Source organism: Anas platyrhynchos, chromosome 4 (genome assembly GCF_047663525.1).
Source record: "Anas platyrhynchos isolate ZD024472 breed Pekin duck chromosome 4, IASCAAS_PekinDuck_T2T, whole genome shotgun sequence".
NCBI classification, from domain to species: domain Eukaryota; kingdom Metazoa; phylum Chordata; class Aves; order Anseriformes; family Anatidae; genus Anas; species Anas platyrhynchos.
The window spans coordinates 6,701,635-6,721,301 of NC_092590.1; the positions used below are offsets into that span (position 1 = coordinate 6,701,635).

Sequence of the window (19,667 nt, forward strand, 5' to 3'; positions counted from 1 at the left end):
TCTACCACAAATGCATGCTACTAGCCTAAGTGAGGGGCTTTTTGTTGATATGGCCTGTTTTGGGCAGGGATGGATGCAAGCCAAGAGGAGCAGCAGAAGAGTCTGGGATAACATATATCCAAGTGGTTCAAGTTTTTTTCTCCCTGCATAACAGTCTATATACAGGCAGGCCTCATAACAGGGAAAGACTACTGCTAGATGCAGCTACAGAATTATGCCTTTTTAGACAGTTTCTTTGAAACTGGGATGCTCGTAAGGGAAGGACTGGCAAAGCCCCTCTGTACTGTGGATGTGGGGCAGAAGCAGGAAGACACTTGGCAGTGCAGTGCTGGGAAGGAGGGAGGCATGGGATGGGAACCAGTTGTCTCAGCTGGGGGTTACTTGTATGATCTTGACTGCACTGTTTCTTCTACCAGATCTCACATTAATCAGAGAACATAATCTGACTTTTTTTTTTTTAATTTTTTGTGCACATATTTATTGAGAATTCTGACTTCTCAGATTTGTCAGAGGTAGCAAGAATATGCACCTTTTTCTTGTCATGAAGGATTCAGACTTCTTGTCCTAGTCTAAACATGCCCAATTTTTATTTTCTTCCAGTACCAATACCTTAGACATCCAGCCTATCCCAAGATATGAAAGATGTATTTACCTTGGCAGAGAAACAGTTTTGAGCCTGACTGATGCCAGACCCTAGGCAGTACTGATTATTTCTCTTTTTGGTGGTATGCAAGAGTCTTTCATCAGAATTAAGGCCCAGGGCATTCAAAACCTGATAGACTATATCTGAATGTGTCCATGGTTATGTTTCTAGCACACTGAGCAGTTTTTGTCACAAAAATCCAATGTTTTTCATAGCTCTGCTTTCACTCTGTACCACCACTGTTTAGCTAGTGCCTAACAGCAGAGTATGCTCCCCTATGAAACTCAGTATGCTGAAAGGTGCAGAGACCATCTTGGCTTTCTGCGGGTTGTTGCAAAGTACTTCAGTACTCATTTCATGTGCAACTGCTACCTGTTTGATTGATGAAATACACCTGTGAATGTTGGAAGCTGGTACACAATTAAAACAATAATTTAATAATATCCTTAAATAAAAGAAATATCCACCATAAGGCTTCCTATCTCAGGTCAGACCGCACAAGCCCTTTTCCCAGGTAAAAGGCAAAGCATGAAAGTGTCTTGAGCTGCCAATAGCTTTCAGTTCCCTTAGGCTAACAGCGTCCTGATGCCCCTCCTCCAAGAACATCTTGGGTTTAGACTATTCTCCTATTGCCGATCTAGTGAGAAATAACACCAGCAAACCCGGCAGCACTGTAGCACTTGACTGGATCAGGGTGAGAAGGAAACCAGGCCCTCTGCCTGCTGTTTGCCATGCCTGAGCTCACTACAGTTTGGAGACACAGAACAACAGGCTCTCAGCACCAAGCGGGTGGGCAGCCACATGTCGCACTCCACTACGTTTCCAAGTGACCTTCGCTAGCAGCCCCATGCACAACATATTGCATTAATCCTTTCTGGAGGTCACAAAATCATGGATAAGTGTGCTGCAGTGCAGATCCAAGAGAAACAGTTGCAAATGCCTAGCCAGATGCAGATGGGAAAAAAATGTGCTTTTCATGTAGCCTGTTCAGAAGACTGAATAATTTATTAGTGCATCACATGCTCTTTTCGAAACTATGCCACTTTGAAGGAAATCATATATTTTAAATTATAAGCAGGTCCGACTAACAAAGTGGATCACAAATGCCAAAGCAGACAAACCATTGTGTGTCTGCCAATTCTGTGTCAAGTGACTCTGATTACATCGGTGCCAATGGATAGCTCAGAGAGGAGCAGCACATGACAATAATGAAGCAATTACTGGTGCTTGGTTCAAACGTAACTCGGTGCACTCGAATCTAGATAAAAAGTCCTTGAGGTGACCTTCCTGGAGTGCCCCCAGTACCTCCACGCAGCCTCTCGGTAACAGACTATCAAAGGCTGCAGAGTGGATTAATTCCAGTGGCGTTTCTGGAGCTGAGCGAGGCTGACGAATGAAATACAATTTGCCTGTCTCAGTGCGGGTATTGTGTTCTGCACCGTAATGCAGCACAGGTGGTGCAGGCCAGGAAGGAGACACGCTGGCAGAAGTGCGATAAGGAAACCTGTGAAGGAAACTGTGCCACGGCAAGATGGGGAGAGGAGGCGAGGCGAAGGGCCCCCCAGCAAACCCGGAGGGTGCTGCTGGGCTCTGGCGCTCCCCCAAGACTCACAGCATATCTGTAGGTACCATATGGTTTGAGGATGAACTTCCTGCGCTTCTGAGGGGTGGAAGAGAAGGAGGAAGTATGGGGAGAATAATCGCTTCCCTCTTCCACTCTTTCTCCCCCCCCCCCCTCCCGAGCATCAGCTTTAGGCCACCTTGAGGACAAGGTGCAGTCTGATCTGCAAGGAGGCACTTGTAGAAATAACCTCGACTGAAACGCATGGGAAACAGTGAAATGGAGACAGGATAGCACCCTAAAAGGACATGGTACATCTCACAACAGTAAGAGCCTATCCTAGTTTATCATGGTAAAATGGTCAGTGAGATCAGAGGGCCTCAGAGCATCAGAATCAGCTTTATTCTGGTTTTAGAAATTCCCATACTCACACCACACTTTTTTCATGGTCACGAGGGAGTCTGCTTTTATGGCCATACCTGCAGTTCTAGGAGATATGTTACTACCCACAGTTAAGTGGCTGTATAATATAGCTTTGACTGCACAGAACCATGTCAGAATATCTGACAGTCCTCACCAAAAATTATTACGGTACATGATAAGCATCAGTTGTGACTAGAGCAGGATGTGAAAAGCAGGGCAACTGGTTGTGATGCATTGCATTTCACAGACTGTAAAGATCTGTGTTATTTCTATTAAGTTACAACTCACTTAAAATTTTAGTTAAGACAGGGTACTGAGTCAAAAAAGAGAAAGATGAAAGGCCTAAATAAATTCAACCAAAGCTTTAATTTACTGAAACTCCACATAGAGGCAGGTTTTCACACACAGCTGCCAAGAAAAGCAACACAATATATGCTCAGTTGTGGCAGTTGCATGGGTAACAAATACTCTCAGTATGTACGCAGGTTGATACATTGCCCCCTACCTTCACTATACCCCGGTCTCCAGATTACCTATGTGATTCCAGACAATATTTTTCATTAGGAATCTGGATATGGCTACACAGAGATCTAGCTATGTGCTAACAACATACATAATGAAAACCAAAGAAATCCTGCTGGTGGTCAAAAGTAAACTGGTTCGCAGGAAATTAGAAATTATAGGCACTGATATCTGCATCACGTGCTCATCTAACTCCTCTGAAGAAAATTCTTACTGAAAATCACAGGCACGGCTCTCTCTTGTGCAGGTCATTTTTTGATACCAGGGCCCAATTCATACTCAGAGGGTTGGCATTATTGTCTAGCTTGGGCTGCACTGGCAGGATCTGTCATTTTGTTTTAAGACAAATGACCCTATTTGAAGCAATGATCATTCATCCCTTCACTTCGGTAGGTAATCTGAGATGTGGCATGAAAATTTAAAATCTTATCTCACCAAACACACTCAACCAAATTACCTTAAACTTAAAACTAATAAAATCATCCATATCAAAAAGTTTCATAAAAAAGGTCTGATCATTTTGCACATTTTCATAAAAAATTAGTAATCCAATCTCCAAGTTTGAACTCCTCTTCTCACAAAAGCTGCAATGGGATAGCTCTGCTAGTTTGGTGTGCTTGCAATGTCACCGGAGGTAATTTTTCTGGGTCAGATTTGCGAAGTGTTCAGATGCTTAATTTCTAGTGAAATCAACCTTTAAAAAACTGGGCCACTTTTTCCAAATTAAAGGGGAACAAACAAAAACAAAAAACAGAAGAGACACTAGAGAATTTCTAAACATCAAAACAAACAAACCCAAACCATTAACACCATGCAGATTACGGGTCCCTTCCTCTTCAGACTGCTCTATTTCAGTGCACTGCCCTAGATGACCACCTCAGCTTTGGGCTGCTTCTCTCTTTCTTTCAGCAGAATTATCTGCTCCAGGTATCACCAGTGCGTTGGGTTTCACTCACGCTATTTGTCTACCTCCCCACCTTAAAAAGTTGAAACTTTGGTTTTGGAATTCATATTAGCAGAGCTTTAACTGCATGCATTCTGTGTCGCATCTTAAATATACGTCCCAAATAGTCTTGTGCTGTTTTCACCCTATTATAGATGAAAGGATTTATTTGAAGTCCCACCAGAGTGAGTCAAGAATAAGAGGAGTTAAGCTCTTCATCCATAACCAGTACAAAACATAGCTTTTGTATCAAACCAGGGAAAACAGATTGTTAAGACAGACAATGCAGTTTCAATTTTCATCTTGATTTGCCTTCTTGGGCCTGCTCTCAGCTCCTCTAAAAGCACACCAAGCCCGTTCCATCAACAGCTGGGGAACTTCTTGCAGAAATCAAAGTATATCTATTGCCCAAATGACAACTGCCACCCAAAAGACATTTTAAAGTATATCCAAGTTAACAGATTTGTGAATGTAACAGTTCTCCAAACTTTATGTGAAGGACATGAAGGAAAATACCCCTTCCCACATGATTTTCTAAATATTTCTGTGTAAAACATTTTATATCAAAGAATCATTTCTGAGCTAGATGTATGTAAACATTCGAATGCAGGGAATTGAAAATTAACACTTATTTCCTTATAAAATACTGCTGGTTTTCATATTGATTTCCTATCTATTTTCATTCCTCCTCCCTTTTGGGAATGTCCACTCTGTCCTTTTGTTTGCCTGATTACTGGGGAAACTGAACACAAAGGATTTCTACAGAATCATCGGATATGTAACAGATTCAATGTATTATTGGCAAAAGCCATATTGAAAAGGACTTTGAAAAATAACTCTTTTCCAGTGGAATCAGCTTTCCAAATTCCAAATGTTCACATCTCTATTTACTGTTACTTTAAATAGCTTCATTTCTGGGGATAGCTGATGAGCTTCCCAGATGGAATATAAAACTTTATGTAGCTCTTGAGGCACTCCTTTTGCTCTTTATGAAGAATAAAGGAAGAAAAATAGCTTTCAACTGGTAGGATTTTGTGAAAAACAACTGTTCGGGAAATGGAAATATTTTCAAACTGTCCAGCTGAAGATTTTTGGCTGTAAAATATTTGGTTTGCTTTGATGAAAGATTTAATTAAAAATCAGACTACTTTTGTGCACCGAGAAAACTATCAGCATGACATTACCTGATGGATTAAACAAGTGCATAGTACTCTTTGTTGTTTCACTGCTTTTTTTTTCCAATCACTGAAAGCACAGCTGCTGCATGCCTGATAGTTGTGAGGAATATGCTCTGCCCTTACAAACATATTATTTTCGTTTTTAAACAGCAAGGGGGGGAAAAAAAAAAGCCATGTTTCTCTTGTATACCAGAAGCTTATGATTGAAGAGAGAAAAAAAATAAAATAATTTGTTGTTGCAGCTTTGGCAGCAACCCAAGCATTGAACTTAATGGAAACACTCACTGAATTCCAGCCTGTGATTCTACCCACTCTTATAAAGGCCCTCCTGACGCTCCTTATGGGATTTGGGGTAGATTTTCTTTGGAGAGTTCTAAAGATTTCCTGAAATTCTTGAATGAATTTAGAAGTGAGGGCACGAAGAAAACTGCATCAAGGTGGAGCGTTTGTCATTTAGTTCAGATAGAGCAATTAAGTCAGGAAGATGTCATCTGGTTAAAAGCTGTGTTTAAGTCTCGTGGTAATAGGTCTTGCTCCAAAGACCACAGAAGTCAACAAAACACTCCAGTATCTTCAGTGCAATTTGGAGTAGGATCTGAGCATGAGAAAAAAATACCAGAGGTGCAGACTAATCTTCTGGCCACATTTGGGATTAAACTCTGCTCCATATGAGACTGCTAAGGTCTGTAATAAATAGTTAGAGGCTACCACAGAGATGGGAAAGCAAGGGAGATTAGGGGGACTCATTTTTATTTCATTTGTTCGTAGCACAGTCTGCAAGACAACAATAGAAAAGGGAAACAACTTTGTATTTATTATTATGGCTGAGCTGCATGTAATAAATTATGGAAGAAAAAAAGACCGAGGGATAATTGACTGAAAAAACAAATGTCAGTTAAAGTAAACACAGCAGTTTCTACTGAACCTATTTGTAAAAATGTCAAAGGAGTTGAGTTGTTTTCCTTCACAATATTTGTGCTGGTATAAAGGGACTCTGGTTTAATTAAATTTCCCCACAGAGACTAGGTATTCCACTAGATGTCACTTTGAGACTTTGCTAAGATGAAGGACAGCATCCTGATGAAGGGATGCAGCATCCCCTACTGTGAAGCGGATGGGCTGGGGGCTGTGTCTCCTCTTGCAGCTGGAGCCCACAGCCAGGGACGTTAATTCGGGGGGTTAAGCACAACAAGACTCACGCAGAGACAAAACCATCTGCTAGGAGAAAAGTTGCCATCTAGAAATGTCTACTGGCAAAAATTATCCAGCCAGTGGAAACTTTTTACATCGCTCTCCAGGGAAGAAATGAGGAGACTGCTGCTTTAGCTGACAATTTGTCCTGTCCTCTCTTCAGTGACACAGTGGGGACAGGTTTGGTAGGAAGGAGAGTGGCTCCTGGGCAGTTTTCTTCTGTTTCTATGAAAGATTGGATGGATTCAGGCAAAAGGCATCTCTCAGCAACAGGAATAAGGTACTGGTCCTCGTGTGCCCATTTCTTCCCAGAGCACCTCAGAGGTAATACAAAACAAATTAAACCCATCTCCAGTAAGGGGAAGTAGATGGCTGAACCTGTTTTGGAACTGTCACGTTCTTTTGGCAACAAGCTGTTATTTAATACACCAAACAAAGACATGAGAGGTTTCCTTAAGTATCATGTGGTGAATATTGAATAAAACGAGGGAAAGTGAAGTACAGCATGCTTGTTCTCCTAAAGGCAGGTGAAAAATGAACGACATGTCACTGTTCCTTTATTGTAAGGCAATAAAAGAGTTATCACAATGACAGAACCCTGCCTTTTTAGCCCAGTCCAAAGAGGCTTAGTATTTAGGAAAAAAAAAAGGAAGAGCAAAACAAACCAAAACCCAGTTCATACCCTCTAATAATGCTGGCACACAAATGCCTTTGCATAGAGCAAGACCTTGCATTTGCACACTGGCTCTCAGCTGTGAAAATCACCCAGAACAGGCTGGTGGGACACGAATCCAGGAAATGTTTTTTTAAAAAAGGCAAAAAACACAAAGAAATACGTCTGTGCAGTAAATACACTGTACCACATCTACTGCCAAGGGTGCCTGTCCAAAGCTGCAGCAAGCTGCATAGTGTTTGTGTTGTCAACAAGCAGCAGCTTTTGTACCTATGCACGTTTGTTTACTAAATATATGAAAACAATGGAGCTCAATTAAAAGTAGATTAGCCACACATGTACCAAAGGAATGTGTACTTAACTGACTATGGTGAATCTGGCTCCAATTAAATCCCCTGGAGAGGCTGCTCTGGCATGTCTGCTGAGGCCTTATTGGTATCCCATCTAGGCACAGCGGTGGTTATGGCTCCTCTAGAATATATTAAATGGATCGTATAATAACCATTGGGCAGATGTTGCAATAGCAGAAGTTTGCTGCAAGCACGCAGATGGGGCTGCAGATTATCCCGGGAAGGGAACTGTGAGTTGATGGGTTCATTTCCATTATTGCTTGGCAACACACCACATGCGTCACCAGAGATGCTGGAAAACCCCTTTCAAGGAACCCAAATGAAAGCTTACACAAGGAGATGATTTATAAAGGAATCCTGTCAGCTATGCGAGCCTATGGAGAGAATGTCCGAGGCAGTTTCCACTTCTGAGTTTCTTAATGAGAAGAAAAGAGAGAGTATGCAAGCGAAACAGCAGGCTACAAAAGAATAATTAGGACATAGATTAAAAAAGGCCACTACTGAGTTGACATTGCTTGCAAATTCTAGGAGTTCCATTTATGCAAACTCCTCTGGTACGCATAACAAGTATTTATTATTCCTATTACCTGGGAAATTATAGAATCAAATACATATCCTCCTAATACATGAGTCTGAATCCTTCGCAGCAATAATGTGAAGAAGAGCTGTGTTCAACCCAACCCCTTTGATCTAAACAATTCCTTCAGTCAGATTATTTCAAATTAAAGATTTTCAAATAAATCCAAGCTTTACACTGAGCTGGGTCAAGTTCTTTCTGTAGTTACCGAGAGAAGTCTGATTTAGGATTAGCAGCTACTGACTCGAGGTAGCCAAAAGCTACTTTAGTGATTTTTTTAGATTTTCTTGTGTAGGGCTCAGAAAATAGTTATTTTTTAAATTCACATACAAGGAAGAACATTCAGATGATTTTAGAATTATTTTACTCACAAACCCCACATCTTTTATCAACAGAAACATGATTAGAAGAATAATTTCAGTGATGAATTAATATAAAAATTATGGAAAATATATATGATTTAGATAACTAACTCAGTTTTTTTTTTTTTTTTTTTTTTTTTGTTGCTGTAAAAGGAAAAACTCTTGAGTATTTCATGTTTGAAAAGTTTTGTCAGCCACAGTTAATTGTATTGTTGCTTCTGCTGATGAGCGTAGCTTCCTAAATTATCATGAGGCCACAGATTTGTGTGGCACTGCAGAAATATCTCTGGTATGTGACAGCTGGTTTGCTGGAAACCTATCCCATCTTTTGACAATAACATTACAACACATATTGGCAATGCTATATTTGGAACACTCTACAAAAAATTAACTAACCAGCTTAGCAGCTCTGCCACAATGGTTTTTACTTGTCCACCCAACTAAAGCAGATGAGTCAAGGAGAGGTTAGGGGATACTCCCCGAAAAACAATTCAGTGGTAGAGTCAGATGTACACTCACAAACTCATACTACTAGTATCCTTTTTAATGACTGAAATGTATTCTCTTTTCTTATTGAGGTAACTTAACTAAAGTATCCAATATGTGTTTTGATAAAAGCTAAAATAATTCTGCCATTACTTTTGGTAAAGTTTCTATAGGCTCTACTGTAGAGAAAGAAATAAAGAAAGGTTTTCCCATCAGTGTAGTTACAGAAGTACTTTCATCCTTTAAAATTCAACAACTATGGTTAACATTTCTATATAAAGAAAGAAAACGATATGGAGGAAATCCAGACTCCATTTAAGTCAATGGAAATTTACTGGCTTCAGCAGAGCCAAGATTTTTCTACGCTAGGGTTTAAAATAACATCTCTAGGCACGCATTAAATTTGCATACAGATTGTTGGGTGCATGTATCCTTTACTTTCTGTAGTGCTTTCCTATAAGCACTTAAATTCCTGGATTTTTGGCAGAAAAAGTAGATACAGCACTTTGGGGTGTGGTATGTGTGGGAAATTCAGCGTAATTGTTCATTAAACTACACAAATGTTTCTATTTTCAGATTAGCAATAGTCCCACTCATTTGGTAGGATTGGCAGTGTATGTACAGAGATGGTGAAATTAGAGCCGTTATGGAATGACGTAAAATGTTTCTTTGTTCATTAATGTTTTTAGAGAAGCAACGAATGTATCTTTTGTGTTCTCACTTACTGAAGAGATTGGTCAAGCTCCCACCTGAATCTAGAGGTAAATGACTGGATCCTAAAGCAAATTTGGGCTTTTACACAATAGTTAAAAATATCAACAAGCAATATGCACTTATTTCTCTGAAGTATTTGTCTAGCAATAATGGCATATTGTCAACTCACTCAGTTTATTCTTTTATGCAGAAGTTCTGTGTTAAATTAATGATTCCATATAATGATTTTGCATACAGCTTCTTTATAGCACTGTACCAAAATAATACTTAAAAAACCAACATGCCTGGTCATATAGTGGGAGGCCAAGTGGATCAGTCGGATACACTTTTAGAGGTCTGCTCTTCCCCTTTCCCTCCTTCATTGACAGCTGCATGTTATTCAGTGTTCAACTGAATAAATGTACAACTATGAATAAATCTATGCTCAAATGTATTCCCTCTATATTACTCAGAACAAAGGCCTAAGATAAATCTGCCACTTACAAACCCACAGGTAATTATGTCTTTGCTATCTCTACTGTCCTCTTCACTGTAAATACATCTTTGTGCACAGGGAGATGAAAAGCTTAAAAAACAAAACCAAAAAACACTTTAGGTAGACCCAATGGAATTACAACTTTGATTCAGAAAAGCATCAAGTACTCTGAAGTTCTTAGATAGCTGATTTTCAAATGGATAGGAAACAGATACCAAAAATTTGCTTTAAGTAAAAAAAGGTCTGGTCAAAATTATGTTGGTCTCAAATTTGGTCAAAGTTAGTCATATATATCCAATGAATGTAAATTTAAAATGTATATTTTAGTAGGGTTACATCAACTTGTCAAATCAGTTGTTGGATGAATTCTTCATATATTTGTTGTAATACGTTATTAATTTTAATTTACTGATGTGTTTAGGCCTAGTATTTTTAACTTAACAAAAAATAAAGACCACAAACATGCCCAAACACACACACAAAAACCAAACAAACAAAAAAAAACAACAAAAAAGTAAACAACCAAAGCCCAAACTTTTAACCAAGTAAGAAAATGATACCTAGTTACATGTTCTAAAGGGACTGGTGGTAAATTTATTAAAAAGGTTTTGTCCATTTTTTTAGGTCTAATTGGTAGAAAGAATGATAAGTACAAATACAAAAAACCCCTTCATGTATATCTGTACATATGCATAGGCACATCACATACATGCACTTGATCAATATGCAAACATAGATACAGTACTTCAGAATAACAGTAATTTAATCAACAGGATTAATAGAAAATAATTCTGTAGACAAAAGACTATTTAAAAATGCCAAATATATTGATATTTGGCAGATCAATATACTATGTTTATGATTCTACAAATGACCATACTATCAAATATCCTATTATGTAAACAGAGATCCTTTATAGAGACAAACTATATTCCAAAGTGTTTTTAAATTAAAAATAAAATAAAATCAATTATTTCAAACATACTGCATGGGAGGGAAAAAAAAGTCTATTCCCAGATCCATTTTACTGGTTTACTCAGGCACTGCCACTGGAAAGAAAATCACCACTGGACAACAGAATTACTCTCCTCAGTATCCAAGGAACACCTCATTTAAAGTGCTGTCAGTATATAAAATTACATCTTTCATTCTCACACTAAATGCTACTCAAAATGCCATTCTGCAGGCCTGATTTTGGGAGATGCACCCTCTCCAAGATTTTAGATATTTCATCTCCTACATGCTAAGGTTTTCTTGGTGCTGCCTTTCCCACTTCATTCATTTTTGTTTAGCCACACATACATTTAAAAAATTGATTCGACTCGAACACTTTGGGGTCTGTCTGCTGACAGAAAGACATTCTAGTGGTTGCAATGCAGTTTCAGTCTAATCTAGATATAGGGAAATGTAATCTTGTCATACATTTACTCTGCCACTGACCCATACCAGAATTCATTTGTTAGATGCTGTGGTCCAATACCAGTGATTTTCCTTCAACTTAATAAATGTGGCAAGTGGTTAAACAAGGCCATTACATTGGTTTAAGTGATAAAAACTGCTATAAGTGGTAAAATGCTAACATACATTTGAAAGCTTGTGGCAGATGCAGTTGTTGCCTTTTTCTTTTTCAGCGCAAGGGAATGATGCCTGAAGATGGAGCTGTTTGCAAACTTCTGTAGGAAGTGAAATATCTGTTTGCAACACAAACTTAACAGAAAAAAGCACTGTAGATACTTTTATCATGGGTACACAGATCTGCTAGTTTTCTAAACACTGTAATAAATTTATTCATAAAGTATGGATATACCATACATGTAATTTTTGCACACGTACTTAAAAGTGTTTCATTCCAGAAGGAACAAAGTCAATAAAACTTATTAATACATAACAATAAGTGCATGTTAATTGATAGTGGTCTGTATTTTTACCAATTTAAGTATAATTTCTAATACTGTTCAGTCTCCAACTGAGTTTTCTTTTTTATCCCCCCCCCCCCCCATGTTTTGTACATGCGTATGGTGTGTATGCATGGTCACATTAATTAGATTTTATCACATCAGGAAAGCTGACCACTTTCCATTAATCATGCCAGAAAAGCTGTTATGTGCAGCTACAGATGTCAATCTTTTCTTGCCTTCTGCAAATGCAAGTTCATCCCCCTGAGGGAGATTTTCAAAGCTAGTTCAATGTAGCCAGAAAATAGTATGCCTGTGAGGGATTTGTTTCCTCCCCCAGCAGGGCTGCTGGTGTACAACTATGCACTTTTTTGGTGGACTTTCAATATCCTTCAGTGTGCAAGAATGATTCACATGCTGAAACTAAGCAGTGCATAAATACTGGAAGACTCAGGACCTGCTTGATCAGAAAAGCTCTCTGAACACACGCATAACCGTATGTTCTATGCATATTCAGCATGTATATATATGCATATATACAGTCTCACCTATGATTTGGAGTACCTGCAAGAGCGCACACCTTCCTGGAAACCTGAAAAAAGTTTTGCACATGTCCCACAAAGAAGAGAGACAGTGTTTGCATCACTGACAGCTACAATTATAACACTAGCTTTCCATGCGGTTCTCCCACCTTCCTTCTGACAAAACATGCAATGTAAGCACTGCCTGAAGGTACTCAATCCATTACTTCTTTTAAATGGATTATCTACCCAGATTATCTACCTAACTGATGTACAATTACTACTTTTTTGTTGCACTGGTAGAAAAAACTTTTGGCTTTGTAATAAACTGTACTATTCTCTCACAAGCATATAGGTACACACACAATCCCACATCGCCTTTTTCTTTCAGTTGCACCAGTTTAATTAAGACATTTTAATCAAGCTCCAGTTTTGTCATCAAAATAATTAATCTTACCCACATATCTGAATATGAGCAAGCTGTCGGCTAATTTTTTACCTGACTTTTTAAAGAGCACCACGTAAATAATTCGAAATACCATCAACACCTTGTCTAATTACCAGACTTAAATCCTGAAGCTTCATCAAGTCTCAAAACAAAAACAAACACAGAAGCAATACCCAGGGTGTACTTCACTCTTTTGGGTACCTAGCATGAAACGTGCATACAAATACCTTTTATTTTGGAGCATGGCCATGTCTTTTGTACACTGAAACAAGAAAGCCCAGTGGTTGTTACTGACCTTTAGAAGAGCCAGTGAATATAAGACGGTTAATTTGGTCAAAGGACTGCCAGCATTCACAAATAAAAATCTGACTACAGATCCACGTGACACCACATAAACTAAGCTTCCTTAAGGTTTCACATTGTACCCTTCCACTTTCTGGGCCAATTTCTTTCATAAAAGAACTGGCAGCAGTTCCCTACTTCCTTTTAATTTGTCAGTACCAAGATGTATTGCAACAATAGTGACACTGTAGTACAGTGACAGGAATGACTGCTGGATAAAACACAACTGCTTAGGGCGTCCCGAAAGAAGACAGACAACATTCAAAGCACAGCACTAGTACCGTGTCCTGTGGCAGCACTGAGCAGCAGTCTCCCTGTTTTCTGTGGTGTCTCAGGTTTGTGCACAGAGCTAAGCCATGCAATACACACTGTGAGAATCCAGTCTTAAAGACAATAAAAATACAGAACACAGCAGCAAGATCCATGCCTGAAAGGAAAGGTTTCATTTCATCTTGTTCCCTGTCATGCTCAGCGTTCTCAAGGAAGTTTACAAGACTTAGCTTTACCTTTGGGTGGAGGCAATGAGATCATTTCTCTGCATGTTTTAATATGTCCTGTGGATTTTTACTCTTGTCTTCTCACCACTGAGATTGCTCTGATTCATTCAAGTTAATGAGTGAATTAGTGATTATTTGGATTTATTGTTAAGATAACATCAGCACTCTACTGTGGCACTTTTTTTTTTCTTCCCTCCCTTTCCTTCCTTATTTATTTATTTAAATTAAAGTTTTCATATTTCAACATAATCCTTAGATTTATTCCCATCATATTTTTTTTTTCTGTGCAGTGGAATTCTAGCAAAGCTGCTTCAGTCACTCTTACCTTGAGATCTGGCTAACTATTGTTCTTGGGCAGTTACAGGTGATGGGAGAAAAAAGGGAAAAGGAATAAGGAATAAATGACTTCTCATAGGTATACCAGAAATCTGGGAAACTGAAAATGTCTCCAAGATTTCCTTAGCCATATGTTCAACAGAACTGTAAGACTTTCTGGTAATTATAAGGAGAAAACAAATGCTATTGTACTCAGAATCTCTGACCAACTGTTTATCTTGACTGCCAGTAACTTCCCTTCTCTACCTTTGTGAATATTTATCAGATAAACATTATGATAAACTGTTTGTGCAACTCTCAGCTACTGATGGCTTGCTTGAATGTAACTGACTGCAGGCTGAATTGTGTGTTATGAGTCAAAGGTGAGTCTTCTAACAGGGTCAAGGTCAACAGCATCACCATGGGCAAAGATTATTGTTATCTGAATGAATCACTAAATAAAAAGGTGTGGTTTCATCCAACATATCTGATAAACCTGTATCCAGTCTTACAACATGTACTGGCCACTTGCAACATATACGGCCACTGCTTTTCTCTATCCTTCTTTTTATTTTTTAGGCAAGCAATAGGTAGCTGCAGTAGGTTCATTACATGTGCTGGGTTCTATTCTATATCTATTAATGTGCTAAAGCCAATAGATAAACTGAAAATTTAATCCGGATTTTTTGAATTGATACCACACTCTGTGGGGCTCCTCTTTCTGATCTTTACATTGCAACTCATGCATAGAAGTTGTAACAAAAACATCTTTGGAAAAATATTTGGAAAAATAGTTCAAAAACAAGACCTAACATCTCAGATGATTCAGTTGTATTATTAGGAAAGACCTAAGACAAAATAGGGGTTGAATTACACAACCAATTATGCTGATTTTAATTTATTGCTCAGATTCACTAAGCATAAGGCAACTATCATTGCTATTGTTGGGTTTCATCTGAAGAAAAATGTAGTTCCAGGCTTGCCTCCTTCCTTGCACTGTATGTAGAAAGAATAACTGCTGTTACAACTCTGTGGATCTTTTTACTTGCTGGAAAACAGGTTATGCAGTATTTATCTATCAGTAATGTGAAGAAAAAAAAAGAAGTATTTTTTACGTTACCGTGATCAGTTTTCAATTTATAGCTTTTACTTAACCTATTTCATAAACAAGTATTGATATTCTAGATAGGAAAGAAAGCAAGCCAGACAGATTAGCAACCGTTTGTTGCTAATTCTTCAGAAAATACTTCGCTTAATGAGATTTCTTTAATCAGAATTCACATTAGACAAGTACTCTCAACAATTCACTCAGTCAGATGGACAATATCTCTCCCACAACAAATGCTGAAACCTCATCATGATTAATGTTTTTTTTTTTTTTTTTTTTTTTTCCAGTGTACACTGATGGGAAAAGTCGTGTCTTTCAAAGCTTAAGCGTGTAGAAGAAATAATATGTTAGGCATTATACATCTATTTACAATTGAAAACTTTAAAAATTTGTACAATTAATTTTTTGTCTGGCAGAAAAGTCACAGGCCACATTCTCATATGCATTGTAATAGTTCCTGTTGTCATGTTATGAACAGTTGGATTAAATAAATGCATGTATAAAAGATTTCAGCAAGTGCTTTGATGCCAGCAAAAAACTTTAAGATAACTTAAATATTTTTGAAGAGCCTTTATAAGGTAAGAGTTTTCACAGAAAAAAAATATGCAAGCAATGTTAGCAATTAGTAATGAAAGGCTGAAAAGCTGGGTGATTTCTGGGGAAGAAAGGCTAGATTTCTCTTGACCAAAGGTTTTCCTTAAAATTGCAAGATTCCTGCATCCATTTCGTCAATCCCTTTTTGTGGTGTTGCCTGTGGTAGAGCTGAGAACTGGCTACAGGAAACCTGAGTCACAAAGCAATACCCAAGCAATTAGCCATCCTTCCTATTTTCTATTCCTGGAAGACTTAGGAATACTTTTACCATGTAAAAGCTTCTGAGGGCAGATGTTTCAGTGTAGATGCCGTGTACACCCCAAAAAGGCTATCCCTCCTTGCATGCTCTTCACCAACTGCTGCAGCCGTTTTCATGTGTCCATCCAAAACTTGTTCTAATCACATTTAGGTAGAGTTGTTTCAGTTTTCAATGTATTAAAATATATATCCATGCATCGTTACAGGTCAGAAGGAGGAAGGCTATAATAGAGAAAATCAGCTAAATTCAAATAGAGTGACATCAGCTGCAAGATGCAGTCCAGATAAGGCCATAGACACATCTCTGTTTTTCTTTTACCTTTCAGAAAAAAATTCTCTCACAAAAGACAACACATTTTACTTCAGATAACTCATCCCAGCTTCTACCTGCTCTCAGATACATGTCTGCTCAAAGAAAATACGTCCAGCATCTAGCTCCCTTCTTGGTATCTCTAATACCCTTTTGTGTTTGTGCTCAGATGCAGGGAGAGCTACCTTCTTTAAAAAACAACAAACAACAACAAAAACTCCAAACCAACAAAGGCCACAGGGGCATGAGCACGGATTTGCATGGCATGAATAGAAAGCAACAAAGAAAGATACAGAAATTTGTATTCACTTTCACACTGAGAGGTTGGTACTTGCTCTGTGCTAGTGTCATACCAGAAAACTCCAGTAATCACATCTTTAGAAGAACACACAAGTTGTCATCCTTTTTGTTGTGCAGATGACAATGAACCTAAAAAACCAATAATACAGGAATGAAGGTGTTCTTCACCATGGATTTGGTCTTGAACACCAGCTATCAAAACCTAATTATAATGTTTTAGCTAAGCTGCTTTGGTGAACTGCATTACAACATATTGTTATTGTGCTGGTACTGCTCTTTAAAATTGTAACTTATCTGCATTGGCAAATACAAGATTCTATTGAGTTATCATTACATGTCTTGCATATGAGAAGTATATGGCCATTTTTCTCTGCACTGTAATTACTCTTTACTTCACAGGAGTTTGCATGGTTTCATAAAGACTAAAGCTAAAAAGGTATGGTGCTTGTAAAAAGTTGGTGGTTGTGATCCATTGTATATGGCATTTAAGACCTCCTGTATATAAGATTATTATTTCCATTGTTTGCTTGTTTTGAGGTAGTCTCTACATATTCCCAAGCCTCACATCTTCTTCGTCCTGGAAAGAGCAAAGCCTGTAACACATATGCTCCGAATCTCAACTACATTCCTTGCATAATATCCATGCTGTCAAATGGAGGTTCAAATGTTGTTTGCACTGTACTGATGTAAATACTTATTTCTGTGATTTGACATGATAGCAACTGTGAGAACAGTCTGTGTCAAACCGGGATCAGACAGATGTTTGTTTCCTAGCCAACATTTCAGTGACAAGCGGAAGGAAGGCAGATGCAGCCAAGAGTGCAGCAGCTACAAACATGAGGTAACTCCGTGGTTGTGAAGTGTGTGCGCAACTGAGCAGCTATTTTGATACAGATGCATGGAGCTGTCTATACATCATCTTTAATATTGTCATTAATTGGATGACACTGTACAAAATTTCAAGACTCTGGGAAAAGGCTGTGACAAAAGAAAAGATTGAGGGCAGAATTAAGGATTTATACTTATTTATTTTTATATTTTTAAGTAACAGCCTTTCTTCCCTTTACTGACAGTAGCAAGATTTGTCCTATTATTCATCTAGTAGCGTGCTTTCATACATGAAGCCTCACAAGCAGCAGATATATAGATAGTAACAGAGCCTGACTCCCTGCCAAGTGTCACAGCTAAAAGCCCATTTACCTTCAAAAGTCATTCTAGGTTTCACCACAATGTACGTTAGAGGATCATACAGTAAAATGGAAGAATGTCAACAATAAAGCAATTTTTAAACCAGTATAACTTTTCCCTTAAGGCTTTACTCCAATCTTTCCTTAGATCTATCACATGTTTTCAGGCTTGATTTCTGTTACAGTAGGTAGCTTTCCAAGAGTGAGACAAAAAAAAATGATGCTGACCACAGGTAGTCACATACATCTGTGGTTCAGATGTGGGAGGGCAAAGTTTAAATTTAGCAGGAATACCACTCCCAGATATCTGATCTGCAGACATTTATTTTTTAGCAAATAGCATTTTTGTAATCATGCCACACCTTTCAGAATAACCACAAACTTGTCAAAGCAAAGGACGGGGGCAGACCTAATCTTACTCAGTCATAGCTTTGACGATAAGGTAGTTGTTAGGAAATCAGAGTCAGCAATACAATGTGGGCATTATTATCATGACTTCCGGAACATTAAAAAAAAAAGTAACAATGAAATGTCTGCCGTTCTGAATAGTGAATATTGACTGTTCACAGAAAGCATGTATAGATGACAAAAGAGAGTTTTTTACTCTTCAGAGAGGAATGAAAGATTGCCACAAAAAATAGCCTTGAGGCAAAGAAGAAACTTTTGTGGTCCAGCAACCACAAAACATCTTAAAAAGGTTATAAAAATGGTTGTGTGGGAAGAGAAGCAACACCTAAATATTTTAATTTGATGTATAACAAATAAATTAGATCATTTTTTTTCTGGTGAAAGGACAACTCTATAATATGAAATCCTTGCTTTTTTTCATATCAGAATTTTGGGGGCCAGGTTGATGACCTTTGAGCATATGAACCTTTCTATGGCAATGAAAGTAAGAATGGCATGTGGAAATCCTGTTCTTTACTAAGAACTGGCAATGTCCCTGCTAGATCTTTGAATCATGGCCCAGCGCAATGCCCCATCCATGAGTTCTGCTATCATAGCCGTCATGCTTTATCAGCCAAAATGAACTATAGCTCTCCTACTGTATCCTTTCCATAGATGGTCAACTGTGAGATGAAAGATGTACTGTAGAGGCAATGCTTCAATCTGAAAAGAATTAATTCCAAAGATCAGACATGTTAAAAACCAAAACCTGAAAAAATACATCTTCGGTAAATAAAGAAAAAGAGTAAGAATTTTTGCTCTGTTACCATGATTAAACCTTATATATATGAAATAAAAACAATCAAAACAATCAGGGAAAATTTCAATTCTAAATCTGTTCTGTTGAGGTGGTTCTTCCATTCCTATTTACATAGCTATTTAACTTTTTTTTTTTTTTTTTTAACTGAAATGAAGCTCTCATTAACCCTAAAGGAACACTGGAATATTGCCTACAGTATCCAGAATCCGTCCACAATTTTATTCTATGTTATTTTTGCTCCTTATATCCAGACAGATACGTTTTTGATCCATTTTCCCAAGATCTGTCCTTGCAGATGTAGATATTCTAAACTCTATGCCTATTTTCTGCCATCTGAGCCATCTGCTTATGGCAGAAGAGAGGAGATGAGAAGGAAAGCCCAATATTAGAGGTGAAAGAGATTAAAATGCAAATAAATGACAGGACGTTTTAGGACTGCCATGGTAGTTTGTATTTGACAAAAAGGCAGCATGGCAGGTTTTCCCCTGTTACTGCGACAGGTCACCATTTCTAATCTCAGGGTCATGTCCAAGTACTCACTTTCATAATTGCTTGGGCTGACATCTATTTTGACCTTCTTTCATTTT

The 19,667-nt window shown here is 38.2% G+C and overlaps 1 protein-coding gene across 3 annotated transcripts in view; it reads right to left on the reverse strand.

Annotated features, from left to right (window-relative positions):
- The window catches only part of FAM241A (family with sequence similarity 241 member A), a 271,707-nt gene that overhangs the window by 51,867 nt on the left and 200,173 nt on the right, over positions 1–19,667 (reverse strand). The window contains exon 4 of one of the 3 annotated variants that reach the window (XM_072036913.1): positions 17,749–18,983. The exons of the other annotated variants lie outside the window; for them this stretch is intronic. Within the exon in view, the coding sequence (XP_071893014.1) occupies positions 18,891–18,983 (93 nt within the window). The 3' untranslated portion in view covers positions 17,749–18,890. Of the gene's footprint in view, positions 1–17,748; positions 18,984–19,667 lie in introns of those variants that run through there. 3 annotated transcript variants of the gene reach the window in all.